This window comes from Pagrus major, chromosome 8, assembly GCF_040436345.1.
Source record: "Pagrus major chromosome 8, Pma_NU_1.0".
Taxonomy (NCBI): domain Eukaryota; kingdom Metazoa; phylum Chordata; class Actinopteri; order Spariformes; family Sparidae; genus Pagrus; species Pagrus major.
The window spans coordinates 27,447,469-27,466,818 of record NC_133222.1 but is presented as its reverse complement, the minus strand read 5'-3'; the positions used below and the strand labels follow the sequence as shown (position 1 = coordinate 27,466,818).

General features: G+C 41.3%; 1 protein-coding gene across 1 annotated transcript in view; it reads left to right on the top strand.

Annotated features, from left to right (window-relative positions):
* The window catches only part of spon1b (spondin 1b), a 105,870-nt gene that overhangs the window by 43,951 nt on the left and 42,569 nt on the right, over positions 1 to 19,350 (top strand). The window contains exon 6 of the mRNA XM_073472450.1: positions 428 to 576. Coding sequence (XP_073328551.1) covers positions 428 to 576 — 149 coding nt within the window. The remainder of the gene's footprint in view (positions 1 to 427; positions 577 to 19,350) is intronic.

Sequence of the window (19,350 nt, the reverse complement as noted above, 5' to 3'; positions counted from 1 at the left end):
ACATTAGAGAGGTGAAAATAACTTTAGGTTCATTATTAAACTGTGGTTGGACAAACTAGCCACTGAGTGACATCACTGGAGGCAGTTTATCAGATGATATGCAGCTTCCTCTGGAGCCACAAAAGGCTTTATACTACTTCTTCACATATGCAATAGAACTCCCCAAGCCCTGTAAACACACTTTAATGTGTACAATTTGTGGAGTTACCCTTTAACTAATTTACATAGAGACATTCTGTGAATAATATATTACAGAGATTAACCAACTGAAAAATATAATTCATTATCCTTGTCTCATAAGGAAGACTTTAGACAGTCAGCTACAGCAGCTTCCCATTCAATCAGCTAGTATTCCCTCTCTTTTTCACTTATCAGAATTCAAACAGTTCCAACCTAAATTTTTGTCATCTCTCCTCCTGTTGCCCAGGACGAGCCAACCACTGGTCGGCTCTGATTGGTGCGTCTCACTCCAGAAGATACGTGCTGTGGGAGTATGGAGGCTACGCCAGCGAGGGCGTCCGTCAGGTTGCTGAGTTTGGCTCCCCCATCAAGATGGAAGAGGAGATTCGACAGAAGGTAGGGTGGACATCAGATGGAGTCTCTGCGGGTTCTCTGTCACGTCTCCATTTTTGATGTAACACAAGTGTTTTTTTTATGGCTTTTAACATGAATTGGAAGGCATCAAAAGACAAATGAAGAAAAAAGTAAATTCCAAGAACTCCAATTGCGCTCTGACTGAAACCTTCAACAGTGCATACACAATGTAGATACAGCATCATCATCATATGTATTCATGCCCCCTTGCAATATGTCAGGGGCTGTTACAACACACTGAGAGGTTAATGACAGGCTGAGGCAATAAGAATCTGAAAAGACACGCATGCACACACACACACACACACACACACACACCCTCAAAATGGAAGCTGATGAACGTGCGATACAGTGAAATTCTCATTTCAACAGTGGGCAAAGCATTTGCAAAGTGACATAGAGTGCCTTCCTGCTCTCATTAAACCAGATGCATGTTGACAGGACGTGGTGCTGCTCTCAGCTTGAAATCAGACTCGATTGGAAAACATCAGCAGACTTCTTTTGAGTGAACTATGCCTTTAGGGGATCTGATATTTTTGGAAGGCATCCACTGGATAGCACCCGGAGAGGACAGGCTGTTGCCTCAGCTCCTCAAGTGTGTGTGTGTGTGTGTGTGTGTGTGTGTGTAGAGATATTGAAAGATAGCTCAGACAGGGGAGAGTGCATAACAGGACATGGTTGAGATATGTGCTTAAGCATGCTTGTGTGTGTTTGTGTGTGTGTGTGTGTGTGTAGGTGAGTCAAATGCTTGCATGCGCAGGGTTGTTGAGTCTCGTGACATCTCATATTAAGACACACAATGTTTGAATGAACCAGTACTAACATGATATTTGTTTGAATTTCTGTTAAAACAATTTAGCTCACTAGTGCATGTTGTAGAGAAAATGTTTTTACTAGGGTTGTCAAAGTTAACGCGATAATAACATCTTAACACAAATTCCTCTCAGCTGCATTAATTTTTTTGGACATGCGATGAACAACACATATTATGACCCTTGGCCCGCCCCGTAGTTTGGGAAATCAGGAAGCGTTTAAGCAGTAACGTTGTGGATGGCAGCAGAAACAAACCTCCTTGAGCAGAAAGAGATAAAGAAAAGGGTCTTTTGAAAGACAAGTTCATCTTCACAGCCCTGCCAGATGGTTTTCTCCACAAGAACAAAGTTATTTGCATTTCCTGTCCATGTGAACTGAGTTACCACCGGAGTACGTCCAGTCTCAAATACCACTTGCTGGTCGAGCACACAGCTAAAGCAGAGGGCCCTCCTCCCCCTCTAAAGGCAGACCACCTGGTTTATCTGTCATTGTTCTGGATTGTTGCAATAATAATAAACATACATTTGCATAAAGCAAGCATATGTGTCCACACCCATAACAAACAGTGTCCTACTGTACTGGTAGAGCATGCAATTGGTCAGATGAACATTTCACTTGACAGGAGGATCAGGGGATTGAACTGTGACTGATGAGCACTCCTCTACCTAACTATACCTATCTAGTTAAAGCTATCTATATGTCTGATAGTGTGGTAACTCAAAAAAGTGGAATTAGTTGAGTTGCTCTTTAACATCTTTGGTTGTATTAGGTCATCGTGTAGGCAGTGTTGTGTTACAGTGAACAGGACAGCTTTCTGGTAACATTGGATCTATAGTATTTTAAAATCAATGTTGGTATTTAAATTGTCCTCAGGCAGATTTTAGCATGCGTTTTTTAAATTACTTTCCACACAATGTACTTAATACACAGTATATTAGTATCACAGCAAAGAATTATATATATATATATTTATATATATGCTGCTGTGCTGGTTGCTGGACTGAGGCCCACAGTATATGGCTGTCTCTGTGCGTCCTCTTTCTGCCACACTCTCTTCTTCTGCGGGCACTGAAAGGTGTGTCCTGGCCATTTGCGAGGGAACAATAGTGTGTTGTTAGTGGGCTGTCAGTGTGGTGTGTGCCTGTCAGTTTAGGTTTGGGTTGTTGTGCGGAGACATTAGAGGCTGATGGACAGCCCTAACTCCTCTCTTGGCTGGCTCTCTCTGTCTCTGGGCTAATAACTACCCTGACACAATGGAAACTTCAGCCTAGTTCATGGCAGAATGAGATGGCTTGATTGTGTACTGTAGACTGGAATGTCAGCAGTTGAGCTGCAGAAAGAAACAGCTCGATTGTAAACTGTACACTGGAATGTCAGCTATTGAGTTGTTTGTAACAGGGAGTCTTAAACATTTTTTAAATCAGTGAATAAATAAGGTCCTGTGTCCCGTTCACGTGATAAAGTATAGGTCCCACAATGTGTTTAGTGTATAGTAGACTGGTGTGTTTTTGCGGTATGAACGTCTAAAGCATTAGACATGCCATAAATGCTGCAGCTTCTCTGTTGTGGACGAGTCAGGAATCTGTCCGGGTCTTCGTTGCTTGCAGGCAAACTGCAGGTAGAGCAATTCAAAGTGAGAATTACTTCTGTTTCACTTCACCGGCTGCCACAAATGATCATTTCTATTATCCAAATAATGTCCAGTGAATGTTCCCAGTTAGTTTACAGTACAAAACTGAAGTTAAAATGAAATAAAAAAGCAAATCATCGATAAATGATCACATTTGAAAAGATTCAAAAATAACAAATGAATTATTTGTCAACATTTTTCGATCCCATGATAATTTGATTAATGTCTGCACTAGAAAGTATTAATATTAATAGAAATTACTAATATTTCTTGTGCTGTGATCACTGAGCTGGTAGGGTTAAGGTCAAGTTACGTTACAAGGTTTTAGCCCTGGTTTTCCAGCAGCTGATGTTTTCAAGCCCCAGATCAGAGGCAAATCAGCGCACGCTCCCGTGTGCGACTATCGCCGTGTGCGAACTGATCAAAGACGTGATCGCAGCAGCATCGCAACACCTGTTGGATACCTGGTTGAAGGTCGACAAGTTAGGAACTAACTACGGCCTGTAGCCTTTCTCCCTCCCTCCTCTGCTATCATCCGCAGTAGCTCTCTGAACCCAGTCTTATCATGCATCTATTTGTATGAAACGGGCACATTAATGGCCCGTCAGAATACGTACACACAAGCTGTTCAGTGTTTGTAACCATGTTGTCCTCGCTGAACCTCAATAAGGGCAGGCAGTTGTATGATGTAACTGCAAAAATGAGCCCTCTCACCCATATATATTTTTTTCACCCTGTTTATTTGCTGCATATCAGCGCACAAACAACTCGGACTGCTGGGCCTCATCATTCCAGTGTCACATGTCACATGTGTGATCTCGCACTGTGTGATCCCCTGTTGTCACGTAAAGTGCAAACCACTCCAGATTACAAGAAATAAAGTCGTGTAGCGTGACTGAAGTATTAAATGCAATCCTCCTCTCAGCAAACCGTTGTGTAGCTTGTTAGAATAGAGCATTTTAACATCATTAAAGGGATATTTCTACATTTTGGAGGTCTGACGATAACAAAATCTGCATATTGACCTCTCTGAAGTCCAGTAAGTAACAAATTATATCTTGTTTTTTTAATTTGTACAAATGTCAAGTGTAAAAAAAAACAATTCAGGGTTCTCCTGGCGGATGTGTGTTAATGTTATGTGTGAGCTTTAATGCAAAGAAGAATGAGCAAATAATGATCAAACCTCTTTGGAGTATGCCACAGACTTGTCCGTCACTACCTGCTCACCCCCATGTTGATGGAAAGTCTGGTGAGGTTTGGCGGTACACGGTTTTACATTTTAAAACAAGTCCCCATCTACTTCAGTTGTTTAGGAGAATGTTGCAACGCTGTTTTGCTGTGAAGCTCCTGAAATGATTATGGACTACAAAACTTCACCTGACTTTCCATCAGCATGGGGATGAGTAGATAATGATGAGAATGGATGAACTGTTCCTTTAAGTAACTCGTAAACGTTTCCTTTGTTGAGTCTCATGAGAATATTCAATCTATATTAAACTGCAATAGAGGTGTGTGTGTGAAATGAATAAGATGTGTTATACTGTGCTACATGTCGTGTTATGTCAAAATCATCTTTAGATCATCAGCTGCTTTAATCTCAGGTGATAATTAAAAAAAGTTCTGTCAGGTAAAGGGAAGCAAACTACATGTGTGTTCATCCAGGAAGTGATAACACAGGTTTTCTAAGTTTGTTCCAGTGTTTGTTTTAGTCCTCATGTACATTGCACACACATGCATGTAAATAAAACAGTTTTCTTTGGTTGTTGAAAGAGATATTGAAGTTATCTTTTCAAGCACACACACACACTCACATCTTTTCAATTCTCTGGGGCGTCTAAGTTCAGACTGGGAGAACATCGAAGAGGCTGCTGTAAAGGTGGGAAGCCGACATGGGTCAGTAATCCCTGTCTTAGCTGAGAATCCCAACCATCCACAGGAGCAATCAGCTGTGGTGATGTGTGGACAAAGCCTTAAGACCAACCTCTCCAGCCCAGCGCCGACCCGCGCTCCCCCTAACTAACATGGGCCAAAGCCCGGCACAAGACAGGCAGACTGGCAGACAGAGTTGCAGACAGACAAGCGGTGAAGAGACAGACCTGAGAGCTCTCAATGTGATGATACGAGTACAAGCCAGAACATCTCTGTCAGAGAGGTGCTTCCTCAGACTTGTCAGCGACGTCATACTGTTCAGAAAGTCATGCGGCAGGATTTAATAACAAATCAGAAATTACACACACAAGTTTTTTCTGGAAGCAAATATTTAGATGCTGAATAGGTGTTGACACAACCACCTGTTTCATCTCAGCAGTGTAAACTAACAGAGTTGAGGTGTTTGTCGACTTGCTGCTGTTGTTTTCAGAATGATAACATAAATCTATCGTCTCCTGCTTGTGTGTTTAACTCAGACTTGGCCGTGATGCTGTCCATCAAAATTCTCCCTGGTGAGCATGTGAGCACAAAGGCCTACTGGACAGGGCCCGACATGCATGAGCTTGTGGAAAATATGTGTGATAAAGCTCATTTCGAAAAGGCTTCAGGCGCATATCAGCTCATACCACAGTGCACACCGCACATCTCTGCACACCAGCTGAGAGTCACAGCTTGGTCTGCTTTCTGAAAAATGGATCTCTCAAAGCACTGGCACTGTTGATGTAGCAGGGTTTAACAACAGGTTTAAACGTGCCGAGATCTTGAAGCGCTTTTGTTGTCACCGAAGCTGCCTGAACGCATCCTTTATAGACAAATAGAGCAGCATGACGAGGACTGTGCTCGTACAAGCTAGTCGGAAATTGCTCATTTCAGTTTGGTTTCAGCTCACTTGTACGCAAGTGTGAGTAAGTCTCTGAAAAAGAAGTTGACACCCGAGAGCTGAAGCACTTAAAAAATAAATATTGTAAAGTATTATGGTGGTATTAGGGGACCCAAAAACTGAGCTTCACAGGTGCTGACACAAATGACATCACTGAAGTCAGTTTATCAGATATCACACGGCTCTGTCTGGAGTCATAAAAGGCAACTTTTTTCACATATGCAGTGGTAAAATGTATCTGTAGTACTGGGTCATACTATGTCTCTCTTGATATTCCTGCCAACCCTTCTGTCGTTGATACTGGTCCTGATAAAAGAAGGAGGAAACCTCAAACAGGGCTGTTTGCTGTTGTCACAGCTCGATCGATCTGGCCTCAGAATGTCTGACATGTCAGAAATTCATCTGAAACGTTGGATGTCTGTTCTAGAGCATCTGATCCTTCCTTGCTGACCCCGTACACTGCATGGCAAACAACGCTCGACAAAGCTAGATTTCGTGTCCGACTCCAGGATGAGTCATGTGGCTCAAAACTTGGGTCAGAAGCAGGCTCATGTCATACAGTGTGTACCCATCTTTACTCTAAGAACAAGTCTCTTTGTACGGGTACTTGCACAAGGCCCAGTGAGTGTGTTACAGGCTGTTCAGGAAAAGAAGCTTTCTTCAGATATGCTTCACCACTCCTCGTATTATTATTATTGTTCTTAAGGGTCCTATTCGTAAGAAAGGATGATTTGTGAGTCTTGTTCCCAATTCATTAAATACTGAGGCTTTGGGATTGTTGGTGAGGTCGGTGTCATCCCAGAGCGTCAGTATTTGATTTACTGTTGCCTGAGCTCATTTTGAATGACAGTAGATGAAGTGGGAAAAGAAAGAAATGTGTCCCTTTGTCCAGAGGAACTAAAAGTATCTTTTTAATGTCACCACTCTCTTAATCAAGAAACTAAATTACACGGCACATCTTATTATTGACTGCTTGGAAATGTCACATGCAGACGATAGCGTAAAACCATCACGCGAGTGGAGGTTGTTTAATTTGAAGAGCTGCTGGCCGAGATGTAAATCCTCAGTGCTTTTAACGCCACTGCCATGAGCCAAAAAAAAAAAAAAAAGTAGCTGCCTAATTATAACTGTCTGTGAAATGCCACATGCTCTCAGCCAGGTGTGATCACACGGTGATCAGACAGCTAAATGTCAAGAGCTGCTGGCCATCGAGCCGTTTGTACCAACTTTAAAGGAGAGAAGTGTTGTCACAGGCCCAGTCAATTAGATTTTAATGAAGTTAATGCAATTCTCTGCCTCCCCAGTGAGTTCCGCATCCAAAATCTCAAGGTCTACCTGATCTAGCACGCTCTGCGCTGCACTCTTGCTCACCTCTAAAAGGATTTGTCAATTGTGTTCCTCTTCTTTCTGCGTGCATCGCTCAGCAGGCGCTCCGGGGCACTGCCTGTCATGACTAAGGCTGTTGTTAAAAGCCATTTGACGTGCGATTCTTTTGTGCCGAAGCTTAACGTGTTTTTAAAAACTGGCTCAGCTTTTGGCACTGTAGGGAGCAGTCAATAGCTCACCTTTTCCTTTTCAAGCACGGAGACAAAGGAGGCAGTATAAAGACAGGTGGACACAGGGACAGATTTTCCCTCCAAACGTTGCCCTGAGCCTTTACGCCGGGCCATATATCGCCGTGGGCGAGAATCTATCTGGCCTCTCTGGGGAAAGCCGCAGCTGATATTTCCTCTGTAAAAAGTGTCACTTATTTCCATTACAAAGTCCCAGTTTGACAAAAAGTTTGACTGTTGGAAATGTGAAATGTGTCACGGTGACCTTCTCTGTGCCTGGAGAGATCGGTCATGGCAGGAGGTGCATTCATTTCTACTGATGGTCTGAGGCTTTTGTCAAGGCTCAAGTCTTTTGGTGTGCAGCTTGATTAATGCTCCTCAGTGGTGTAGTCTTTCTTTCCTTCCTGTCTTCCTAATATTTATCATGTCTCACTTGTTTTGCATCTTGCTTCTTAGTTGTTTTTTTCCACACATGTAATTTCTTTCCCTTTTCCCAAAGGCAGGAGGGAAGAGAGGAAGGCAGGGAAGTCTTTCACTCTTCCTTCCTGCCTCATTCCTTTAGTTCTTGTTTTACTCCAGCCTTCCATCATTCGATTCAACTCCTTTCTTTCGTCCTTCCTTCGTCTTTCCTTAATTAAGTTTGTTTGTTAGATGTAGCAGTACCAACTTTTCCTTCCCAGTACTGACTCTGATGCCTGGACTTTGTGTATCGTCCGAAACGGAGTACCGAACCGGGAACAAGGCAATTAAACATCTGTATATTATTCTCACTATATTCTATATTATTATTAGATGTGGTTATCAAACGTCATTGTTGTTTTTTTCCTCTCACTGGTTTGTCGCACCAAACTACGGCCTTAGCTGCCAGTAGCTCCTCAAAGGATGCTGATTGGTTGAACTACCGGATGTTTGAAGCATGATTTGAAGCCTGGCAAGATGGAGTCTTTCTCTCTTCGCCTGCATGCTTCTTCTCTTTATTCCGTTTCTTCTGTCATTGCACCCCTCCTAATTCTATTCCTTTTTTTTCTTCAATCCATCTTTGCTTCCTCTTCCATCGCTATGTTTTCTCTGAACACCTCACTGACTAACTGATTGACGTCGCTTCACGAATACCCCAAAACGTCTTTTTTTTTTTTTTTGCGTCTGGTCTAATGAGTGCATCAGTTTTCCACCTGTCTTGACTGTCTCTTTTTTCTGCCTCTCTTATTCTCGCTCTCCTTCTTTCTTTCTCTTTCTTCTCAGTGATTTGATTATTTCTTCTGTTTCTACAGGCCTATTTCTTGAGACAGATTGTCAGAGAAGGGTGGAGGGTGAGACGAGGAAGAGAAGGCAGGGATGGGCGAACAGGAACAAGAGAACTATCCTTCACTTTCATCTCTCTACTCAAAACACTTCACAGGAAATTGCTGCAGACATACCACAGATAGACAGAAAGGCTACCAGGCAAACACACACACACACACACACGAACAAACTCCCAACATCTTTATTGCTTTACTGCAGAGAAGTCCGGATGGCACCAATGAATAGAGAAAGCAAACACGAGGCGCTCCAGGAGCACTCCGAAGTCTCCCTCTCATTCCTTTCTCATGGCTGACACCTGTCAGATTAAGAGCGAAGGAAGTAATGCTAAGTGATTTACTTTCTCCTTCTCGGAGTGTATCTCTGTGTGCATGTTCACAAACCGCCGTCGCTCTCCGGGATGTTTTGTCAAGCCATCTCAGCGTCTACACTTTCGCGGGAGAAATGTTTTTGTGGTGCTGCTCAAAATCCCTCAGCAGGGACGTTTTTCTCTCCGTCAGTTTGGTAGTTAGCCAGCATTGCTGTTCATCATGCGTGCAGTGAAGGGGAGTAGTAGTCAGCTCCGTCCCTCCGTCTCTATCTGCATTTTACACTCAAAGTCCTTTCATTTTTACAATGCAAAATGTGTGGATACATAAAAAGCTGTTTAAAATCTGATTAATTTTTAATTATTTGAAATAAAATCTTTTGGGCTTTTGATGGACAACTCATTAGTTTAAGTCAGACCTTATTTAGTAATTTGTTAGTTAAAGTTTCTGAGCATTGTGAAGCTACACGAGCTACAGTTGCTACCTGCTTTCAGCATACTGATGTTAGCTTACAGGCCAATGGTGGCTAACAAGTGTTCCTGTCTGGATTAGGCAGCTAATTAACTGATAGCCCATAAACACTAAAGATAGTTAAGTAAATGTAACGTGAACAATATTCACAGCTTTTGATATGTGACGTTAGCTGACATTTTTATCATTAGTTTTAGTGGTTTGTTCTGGTTGTTTTGTTGCTTCTTCATGTTATTTTTAATAGGCATTGTGAATGCATACAGTCCATACATTTGTAACTTTTTCGGTGGATGCAGAACATGACAATTTGCTTTCAGTACAGGTCAAGCAGACCATTGAAAGAAAGATAGATTTGGTGAAGACGACACTGTTCCACTAAACAAGACATTGCAATTGCACTGAAACATTAATTTATCATCTTGACAATCCCTCCACTGTCATCATTTTTTAATTTAAATTATTTGATGAAATCTTCAATGTTTTTCGTCATAGATTTCATTTTTATAAGTTACTTCAGTGACACTTCGTTTTACAGGTTAGGAAATTAAATGTCAAGGAGGTGATAATTACCAAGCAACATATTTAACATATATAATTAATTTTATTGAAATCACCTTAAAATGTATAGAAAATGATCTTACCTTACCAATATTTTTTATTAACATTATTCTCCTATTCTCTCACAAACAGTTAATAAATCACTGGTAATTCCTTTAATGCATTTCCAGGAAACTTCTGACTGGTTTCTGTCTAACTTCCCCTCAGCAGCCAATAAACTGAAGTGAGTTGTTGCAGCTGCTGATGTTCCGACTAGTTTTTGTCCAACCTCTACAGGTTAGTAACTTGAAGTACATTTACATTCTCACCAATGCAACAATGATCACGCAGTACTTGTGACCGTACATATTAACTTTTTAAAATATATTTGCTAATGTTTTGTTGTCTCAAAATATAAAAAGAGTGACATTTAACTTGAGCGCAGTGAAGACATTATTATAATTAGGCTTCAATAGGCAATTAAGGAATGAAGCTTTTAAAATGGGAAATAATTAACTTGATTCTTGATTATGCAGTTGTTTTTTGTCAGTAATTAACAATTTCTGGTGGCTAACTAAAGAAAATCTGCTTATCTGCTCTGTACTTCAATTTAGTGACCTGCAGACGTTGGGCAGAAACTAGCTGGAAATAAAGCTGAAACAACTCATTTCAATTTAGCAGCCTGCTGTCGGGAAGGTAGACAGAAACTAGCTGGAAATTAAAATGGCTTGATCAGCAGAAGTAAAGCACATTGCATTTTTGGAAATGTATTGAAGATATAACCAGTTCTTTATCAGCTGCTTATTGGAAAACAGCAGAATAATCGTGAAAGTCGTGTTTTCAAAAAATGTAAATGTATGCAAAAAGCTTATTGTGGCACTTCGAGGGTAATTTCAATGAAATTTTAAATATGTTACTTCGTAATTACCACCCACTTAACATGACATTTCTGGACCTGTACATTAAATGTTACTATTACATTTTTATCCCTGCTCTGGCAGGAAAATAGGTTACATAAAAACATAAACATCTCTGGCAGTTCCAACTTCCAAAGGGATTAGAGAAAAATAGAGGTGGGGGTGGGTGTCATTCTGCGGTTAGACAATGTAATTTTAATCTCTATAATTATGTGTTGTGAGCATCTGTGTCACATCACATCGTCCCTTCGGGAATGAGAGGTGATAGGCAGCTTGTCAGGCCTTCATAAATAATGACACACTGATGCCAACAGCACTTCTTGATGGAAACATGGGGAATAATTTTATTTTCAGAGCGTGCTTGTTATTCATCATATAACAGCTCCCCATCTTGATATCTATTGGTTGGAGGTGTCTTGATGAGTTCACACTGTTGCCTTCCGTAAACCTGACGTCTCGCACTTCTCCCTGCCTCAAGGCATGTTCCTTTTAATCAGATACACATCATGTTCGATAAAAACTGGATGGAATATATTACCCCTTTAACCTCCGCGCTGCTGCTCTGTAGAGAAGATGCTTTGCTTGTTTGGTTATGTAGTTCTCACATTTTATTTTGCACAATTTATGCATTTCACACCCATACATGTCTGTGCTGCACTTCATTAGGCCTCAGGGTGATTTGACAGTGTTTGTCAAGGTGGTCATAGAGCAGGTTCCAATGGAGGGTGTTGTCAGCCGCACTATATTTGGACTTAACTTCTCTTGTCTCCGAGAGCGAGAGGTGGGTGGAAAATGAGAGACAGCTCAGCCCGGCAGTGGATTTATGTGTGTGTGTGTGTGTGTGTGTGTGTGTGTGTGTGTGTACGTATGTGTCTTTTCCTCTCTGTGTATCTTTATGATACGTGCACACGTGGGAGTCGTATAATGTAACGCTATCTTGAGTTCTTGCTGTGAAAGAGTGAGAGGTAGTTAAGTCAGGGAGCAGCTGATGACAATGGGACATGCACACACACACACACACACACACACACACACACAGATACACACATCCTGCTCACAGAGTCGGTCCTGGGGGATCTTTGGAAAGCTTTTGGCGGCTGACAGACGGACAGTGTCTCACAACTAACTCTAATTGGCTGAGAGTTTCGGGAGGGAGACAACTGGGCGGATGAAGCGGAGGATGAAGACAGTGACAGCTGAGACACATCCTTCCTAGTCTGACAGATTGTTTTATTTCATTTGTGCTCTGCAACCTCAGCTTTCTAGCCCCAATTAATAACTGCTTCGCTCAAATTTCATCACCTCCTGCATCATCACTGTATTTATATCACTGTAACATTTCTGAATGCACATGTGTTCAGTGGAAAGATAAAAGCAGATGGAAACAGATTCTTGTAAAGACACAACACACACAAGGTGGAATGTTAAGACCATTTCTATGTTCTGTTAAAGGAAGGTACTTAATAGAGAAAATGTTTTTTTACCGCAGATTTCTTTATTTGAGTGACCCTGAGGAGGACTGAGGACACAAACCTGGCCATGATGATTAATTAGACGCAGAATTTTTTTATTTTTTATTTCAAGTAATTCTTCCTTTAAAACTGCAGCATGTTGAATTGCGTAGGTGTGCTATTAGGTGACACTGACAGGCTCAGAATGCACTTTTCCTAATGTAGCTTCTTTGTAAAGCTGAAGGATTATTTTACTTTAAAAAAACTAAGTCGTCCTTGGGCTAGCACCCTAATTAATGTTGTTTGTCACTGAAGGTGTTTGACTTAAACAAAGTACCAGTTTTAAATTTTTCAGTTGAAAGAAAGTAAGAGATCAGTCTCATTGACAATGCAAGCATAGTTTCCTGTTAATTATTGGACATCTTATTTATGTTTTAATGGAAACATTAAGACGCCAGTGTGTCTGTAAAGGATTACAGAACATGTGATGCACATACAGTTGAGATGTGAGGCTGCCTGCTGTGCAGTAAAAAAGGTGAAGGAAAACAGTTACACATTCATAGAGCCATCCTAAAATGTAGAGAAGAAGATGTTCTTGCTCTTTAGAAAGGAAGACTTCTTTCTTTTGCTTAGAAGGAAATTACACAGCCACGTATTATATGAAGTTTTGAAAAAATGTTTCTTGAAAAATGCGCCCATCTTAAATGGAGTTATTGAGGGTTTTTCAGCCATGTTAGCCTCGTGGCTCCAGGGATGTCAATGCCATTCTGTCGGTTTGTTCATCATTTTGGTACATATTGAAATATCTCAACAACAACTGGATTGTCTGTATTTCAGTACAGCTATCAATGGTCTACAGAGGATGAATTATGAGTTCTCAGGTGAACTTGTGACTTCTCATCTTGCTCCACCAACTTGTCCAGTGAAATATTTCAACACCTGCAGGATGGATTTGCACAAAATCTCCCGAGGATAAATACAAATGACTTTTGTGATCTCAACCGTTCTGTTATGTTCCCTTCTGAATGAAATGTAGCAACTTTAGTGATCCCTTAACATTTCATGTAGCACCATCATCAGGTCAAAGTTCAATGCTTATACCATGGTCTGGGAGAACACTTTATTCTGATTGGCTGCAGGGTGTCAATTAATTTCTGATATACGGACACCTACTAAAGTAGTTCCAGTTCACCGTTCTAAATTGATGCACTTTAGCCTGAACCTAACATGAGTGGCATTGGCATTAGCTGACTGCATACACCTTGACGTTAGCAATAAATCCAATAAAGAAAGCTGACAAATGTTGTCCTTCAGTGCATCATCCTCTGAACACCGCAGGATAGCACCTGTAACACACAAAGCTGCAGGAAGTAGCCTTCACTTCTCCTCTAAACTTACTGTATGAAGCAATCATGTCACATCACATTTGCTGGCAAGCTAGTGTTGTTGTTAAACATATCGTCAAATTAGATTTACTGTTTGTCTTCGGTACACAATGTTTTTGACTTTGAATCTTGCTAACATAACTTTATCTATCTGGCGGAACAGTTTATCTCCTGTTGCTAAGCCGTATCTAAGGTTCGTTCTGAACCTTATAGGATGGTACAGTTGTTCCAGGTGTGAGTCAGTCCCTCATGTGTTGCCATGGAAACAGAGTTATGGCTTGTGAAAATTTTTATATTTTGGTTACTAAATGTATGAAAATCTAAATTACTGGTTGTCATTCCCTTTTCTTTGGCAAGTGACGATGGTATAAACAATAATGATCATCCATTTATTCCTGATATGAACATCTCATCGGGCATTATCCCTTACTAATGACCAAATATATGTAAAGCTAATGACATTCCATCAGATTCACCTGTACTTTTAGTGTTAAAATAAGCATGATGGTGTTAGCATTCAGCTCAATGCACTACCATGTCTCAGTACAGCCTCACAGAGCTACAGTACAGATTTCAACATGCTATCTGCCCAAATTAAATTCTGGTGTCTGGTGTAGATGCCTCTGCCTGCAGAGGACGGACAAATCCAGACTTTAAAAGTCAAACACAAACTGTCGTAAACATGGTGAGCAGCACTCCGGAGACAGCTGGACTCACTGACATGAGATATCTCCCTCCGTCATCCCCTTTGGTATAAAGCAGCACACATCAGCTACGTTGGCAGACATTAATGGGAGGTTTATGGACATCAGCACCCAGGGGTTTGGGTACTGAAAGGCAGACTTGTTAGTTATCATTTCCTCTTAGAGCCATATGGAGCATCCAACATGATTTAAAGGCAGAAACCTGAAGACTACCTGGCACATATATATTTATTCTTTAGAGAGATTACTTTGTAATCCAAATTGGATTTTACAGCAGGTTTATTGGTAATAGTTGACTAGAAGGGTTTACAACTCAATTACATTCTGCTGTTAGACAGGATGACGACATCTCTCAAAGCGCATCTCATGCCTCTGTCTTTCTTTCATCTAGTGTTGAAAGGCTTTAACGCTTCACTTTGTAGTGGGACTTCATTTAAGCTCGACGCTCAGATGCACTGAGGGAATTTGTGCTTTCACACTGTTCTATCAGCTCCTCTTTACTGTGGAGACGACTGCTGGCTCTAAATGGCCTTATCTTCCATTATTTGCGGACATTTTAATTCCTTAATGCCTTATGTGACTCTTTTAACTCTTTGTTCATCCATCTGTCATTAAATATTATATATCACGATGCTCGTTCTTGAATATATGTGATCCTGCTGATCTTGTAAATGGGTACTTTTTTAAAAGGCCTCAATGAAAGTGTGTGTGTAAAGATAATGCGACAGCAGAGCCAAATGTATAAACCCAGTGATGTATAAGTGATGAATTGGATTAATAGAATTGTGGTTGTAATAACTCTCGCCCAGTCGTAAATGTTTAATAAGGTGTTTCAAAATGCAGCGCCCTGACGGAGAGCGGTGTCCAGAATGGATCGTTTTTTTCTCGGGGCTAAAGATCCCCTGTCAGCAAATCAATGGAAGAGATTGAGGCTGTAGCGAGACAGTTTGTTAGGCTGGCTGGCACCGCGGGGCCTGTCTTGTCCTTGGCATGTCTTACTTTGTTTTATTTTGTTTGGTCATTTTACTTCTCTGTCAGGGTTTTCGGCTCCATTTTTGGAAGGAAGGGTGGTAAGGGGATTTTGTCTAAGCCTGACTGAAAAGGGAAAAAGGACACTGAGTTTTTGAGAAGTTGCTAATGTGATGAGGAAGTGACCATAATCCCACTTGACAGGAGTGTAAACCCAAAGCTGAACCTACAGTTTCAGCTTCATTGATTTATTTTTGCAAGCAGTGTCCTCTTTAGTCCAGTGCCATAATCCACACGAGAAAAGCATTGATTTTTTAAAAAGGTGAGACCCCTTCCTCTGAAGGTCTTTTCAGACTAAACGCAAACTTTATCAGTGTTGGTATCAAGGTATCCGATGCCGAATCGTCCCTGGGAAAGGTTATGCCAGGGTGCTGGAAAAGAGGCTCCAGCCTGATTAGCCTGTGTTAAGGTCATGGTAGTCTGCTCATCCAGTCTACTTGTGTTTTGCTGACTCAAAGAAGGCTCTTGACCATGTCAGCAGGGGTGTATTGTGAGGTACCACAGGAATATGGCTTACTGGGCCCATTGCTACAGGCATTTTAGTCCTGAGTTGTGTCTAAAATCACAAACTATTTACTGCACTTTATTTTATTTGATTGTCCAAATTCTGAGTTAAGCTTAATAGTGCAATAAAGAATTCCACAAAGAAACTGACGAAAGTGGTCAAGTCATATCTTTATGTAGCCCAAGACACAAAAACATAGAAGATACCCTGAAAGAGCGACAGAGGAGTGACCCTCCCCCAGACCAACCAGAATCACCGAAAACACAGATTACAACGACAGCATTTCTGATACATGTAGATCATAAAATATATGTGAAGATTTTAACTAATTTCTGCTAACAATCCCACAATGCAATGCACCAGATTATATAGATGCAAAAAATGACCGAGTTGTTTAACTGCTCAAATTTGAGTCGTAAATAAGTGAACAAGGGCAGAGACGAGCCCTGGAGTAAAGGCTTTGTCCAGCAGGTCTCGCTCATTTCTCATTGGGCTTTTTGTTTTTTTGATTTTCACTGACACAATCTTCAAGTGCAGCTAAAGTAAGGACAGTGTCTTGTACGCTGGTCTCAGGATTGCACCTCGAACCACATACTCAAACCATGACAGACCATTTTGATATCGATCTGATTATTGAGATGTGTGATAGAAGACTAACTTTTGGTTGTGGATCGTTGGTCAGACAACACACAAGTTGACAATGACATCACCTGACACTTTTGAATGAAATTTTTCACCATTTTCTTATCAGTAATGTATCTTCAAATGATGAATGAACTTTGTTTTGTGGATTACTGTGTTTCCAAGGTCAAGAACTAACAGCATCCAAACGTTCACGTGGTCTGATTGTGCAACCTCCTCTCATGAATCCATACCATGCTCTATAGTTGTTTTTATCTACAGTGTATTTTCCATCGCAAATATTGATCTAGTGGAAGGTGTAGAGAAATGACAGCATACCTTCACTCACCTTTCGTTAATCCAACACATTGCCCAGTGTTTCTTTTCCACAAGGAACACTATTCTATTTCTCCAGCTGCCACTTTATATGTTTGCATCTGCAGCATCTGTGTGTGTGTGTGTGTGTGTGTGTGTGTGTGTGTGTGTGTGTGTGTGTGTGTGTGTGTGTGTGTGTGCGCGCGTGTGTGTGTGTGTCGCGCCTCCATCCTCTCCTAATTGGAAATTTGTATTCATTAAGAGCCTTGGATGAACACTAAAATGCAAGTCCACACCTGTTGTTTGTGTCAGCGGTGGCTCTGTTGGAGGCGGGTCGGGATTAACAGCGGCCAACCATCCCTTCTCCTCTCTCATCAATAATCACAATCACATCATGAATCCCCAATTATCTCCCAAGCTGCTGCCCTGAGGCGAGATCCGAGTCCGTCTCCCAGTTTTCGAAATAATGAAAAGATTTTTTTTGAAGCTATTACTGCACTTCCTGCCGTAGATTTTCATCCTAATTATTCTTTTCCATTGTATCTCATTAGAGTGGAGAGGAAAGATTAGGTTTTGATCTAAAGGGGTGTTTTTGGGCATGTGGGCTTTTTGCATGCTAAAATCAGTGCTGTCATAGTTTTGTTAGTAACAGAAAAACACAGATGACTGACACTAAATTGGGGACGTACAGTAGCTTGTTAGCCTCACATGCCTACCCGGTAGCAATATGTTGGGGGCTTTATAATGAGGCTGCTTCTTTCATGTGGACCGAAGCTTTAATCCCCAACACATCAGCAGTGTGACATATGGTAAACAGAGCACTGTTTGTCACCTGGTACACCTACACACCTTCTTGCTTTGGTGCAATTCATTTCTATTCTCCCTACTTTCCTCTGAAATGAATCCATCTGCTCATTTCTTACTCACTTCCCACATCTTCCGTCTCTCTTTGTTCCCTCCGGTTTCTTCCTCGATCGTTCCTCCCTCCAGTCCTGCCTCCCTCCCTCATTTCCTTCTCTTCTTACCAATGCTGCCGGTTCATATCATCATTATTTCAACTTTCTGTCCTCATCTTTAACTTGTTTGGGAGATGAACTCCAAATGAGGATTATGAAGTGTTGCATTTTGCTTCAATTGCTGCTGTGTGTGTGGGCCGCGCAGCAGAACTCGTCAGAATCTCTCTCACAGCCGTGTTCCTTGCCCTCGCATACACCCTCACCTACGACTTGCTTTTCTTTTCGGAGTATTAAAAGTTTGAGTTTAACTCTGTTAGCTGCTCTCACTGAGCTTTGCAAGTTGTGTCAAACACAAGTTAACAAAACCAAGTTTAACAAACAGCCCCACTAGACTGGAGTTGCAGTTAGCGTGTCATTTGTGAGTGTTTATAAGGTGTGTCTCTCACTCCCCTTTGCATTTTCCTTTATGGAAGGATGGCAGAAATGATAAGAGGGGACAAGTTAACAGACGTTGATTATGTATTCTGCTTAATTTACTGAGATCATGTGATATTTGAGTGAAACGTAGCACCAATGGGACTTGGTTGTCGTAGGTTGTGTGTTTTTTTACCTTTGTATAATAGTCAAAGACAGACAGGAAAAGGGGATGATAGAGGAGATGACATGCAGCAAAAGCTGTGCTGAGGACTCAGCCTTGGTACAGAGGGCGTGTCCTCTCTACCCCACAGAAGGTAGTTTTTGCAGTAAAAGGCGTCTTGATCCAGCTGACACTCGAAAGTACTTCAACTGAAGAGGTGAAATGCAGCTCACGTCACTCTCAAATTGTCTGACTCATTCTGAAATAAGTGTAATAATAAGCCTGAAATGGAACATCATCCAGCTGAATCTCCTGGACCAACTGGTTGTGCTCTCTGTGATTTCTCCTCTTTCTGTGTCACATCTATCACATGGTTCTGTTTCCCTCCGTCCAACATGTATTTTTGAAGCAGCCTCTCAGACTCAATTAAAGCCAAAGCAAGCCTTTCACCTGTACATTCTTGTATGCAAATGCTGTTTATTCACAAGGTGGATCAAGTTAAGTACTTCTAGCTCCACAAACTCAGAGTTCTTACAGAAAAGATCCTTTGAGTTAATTCGGTAGTTGCCTGGCAACTTTGCAACCTGCAAATCATGCTCTGTATGATCTCGCCCTGAGAAAGGAAATTGCCTCCACCTTGTTATCATGAGCTGCTGGACCTGCTGCTCCATCCTGATTCCTCTCTCCACTGGGTGTGGTGCTTTGACTACGAGTTGTGTTGTGATGACTGTTATTATACGACTTAATCTCCTATTCAATTTACATGAATGGCTTCAGCCCCTTCGACTATATTATATAAGTAAGTCATTGCCTAAAAATGGTGATATTTTACACAAAAAGCTTGTAGTATAGATCTCACCAGTGAACTGCTTC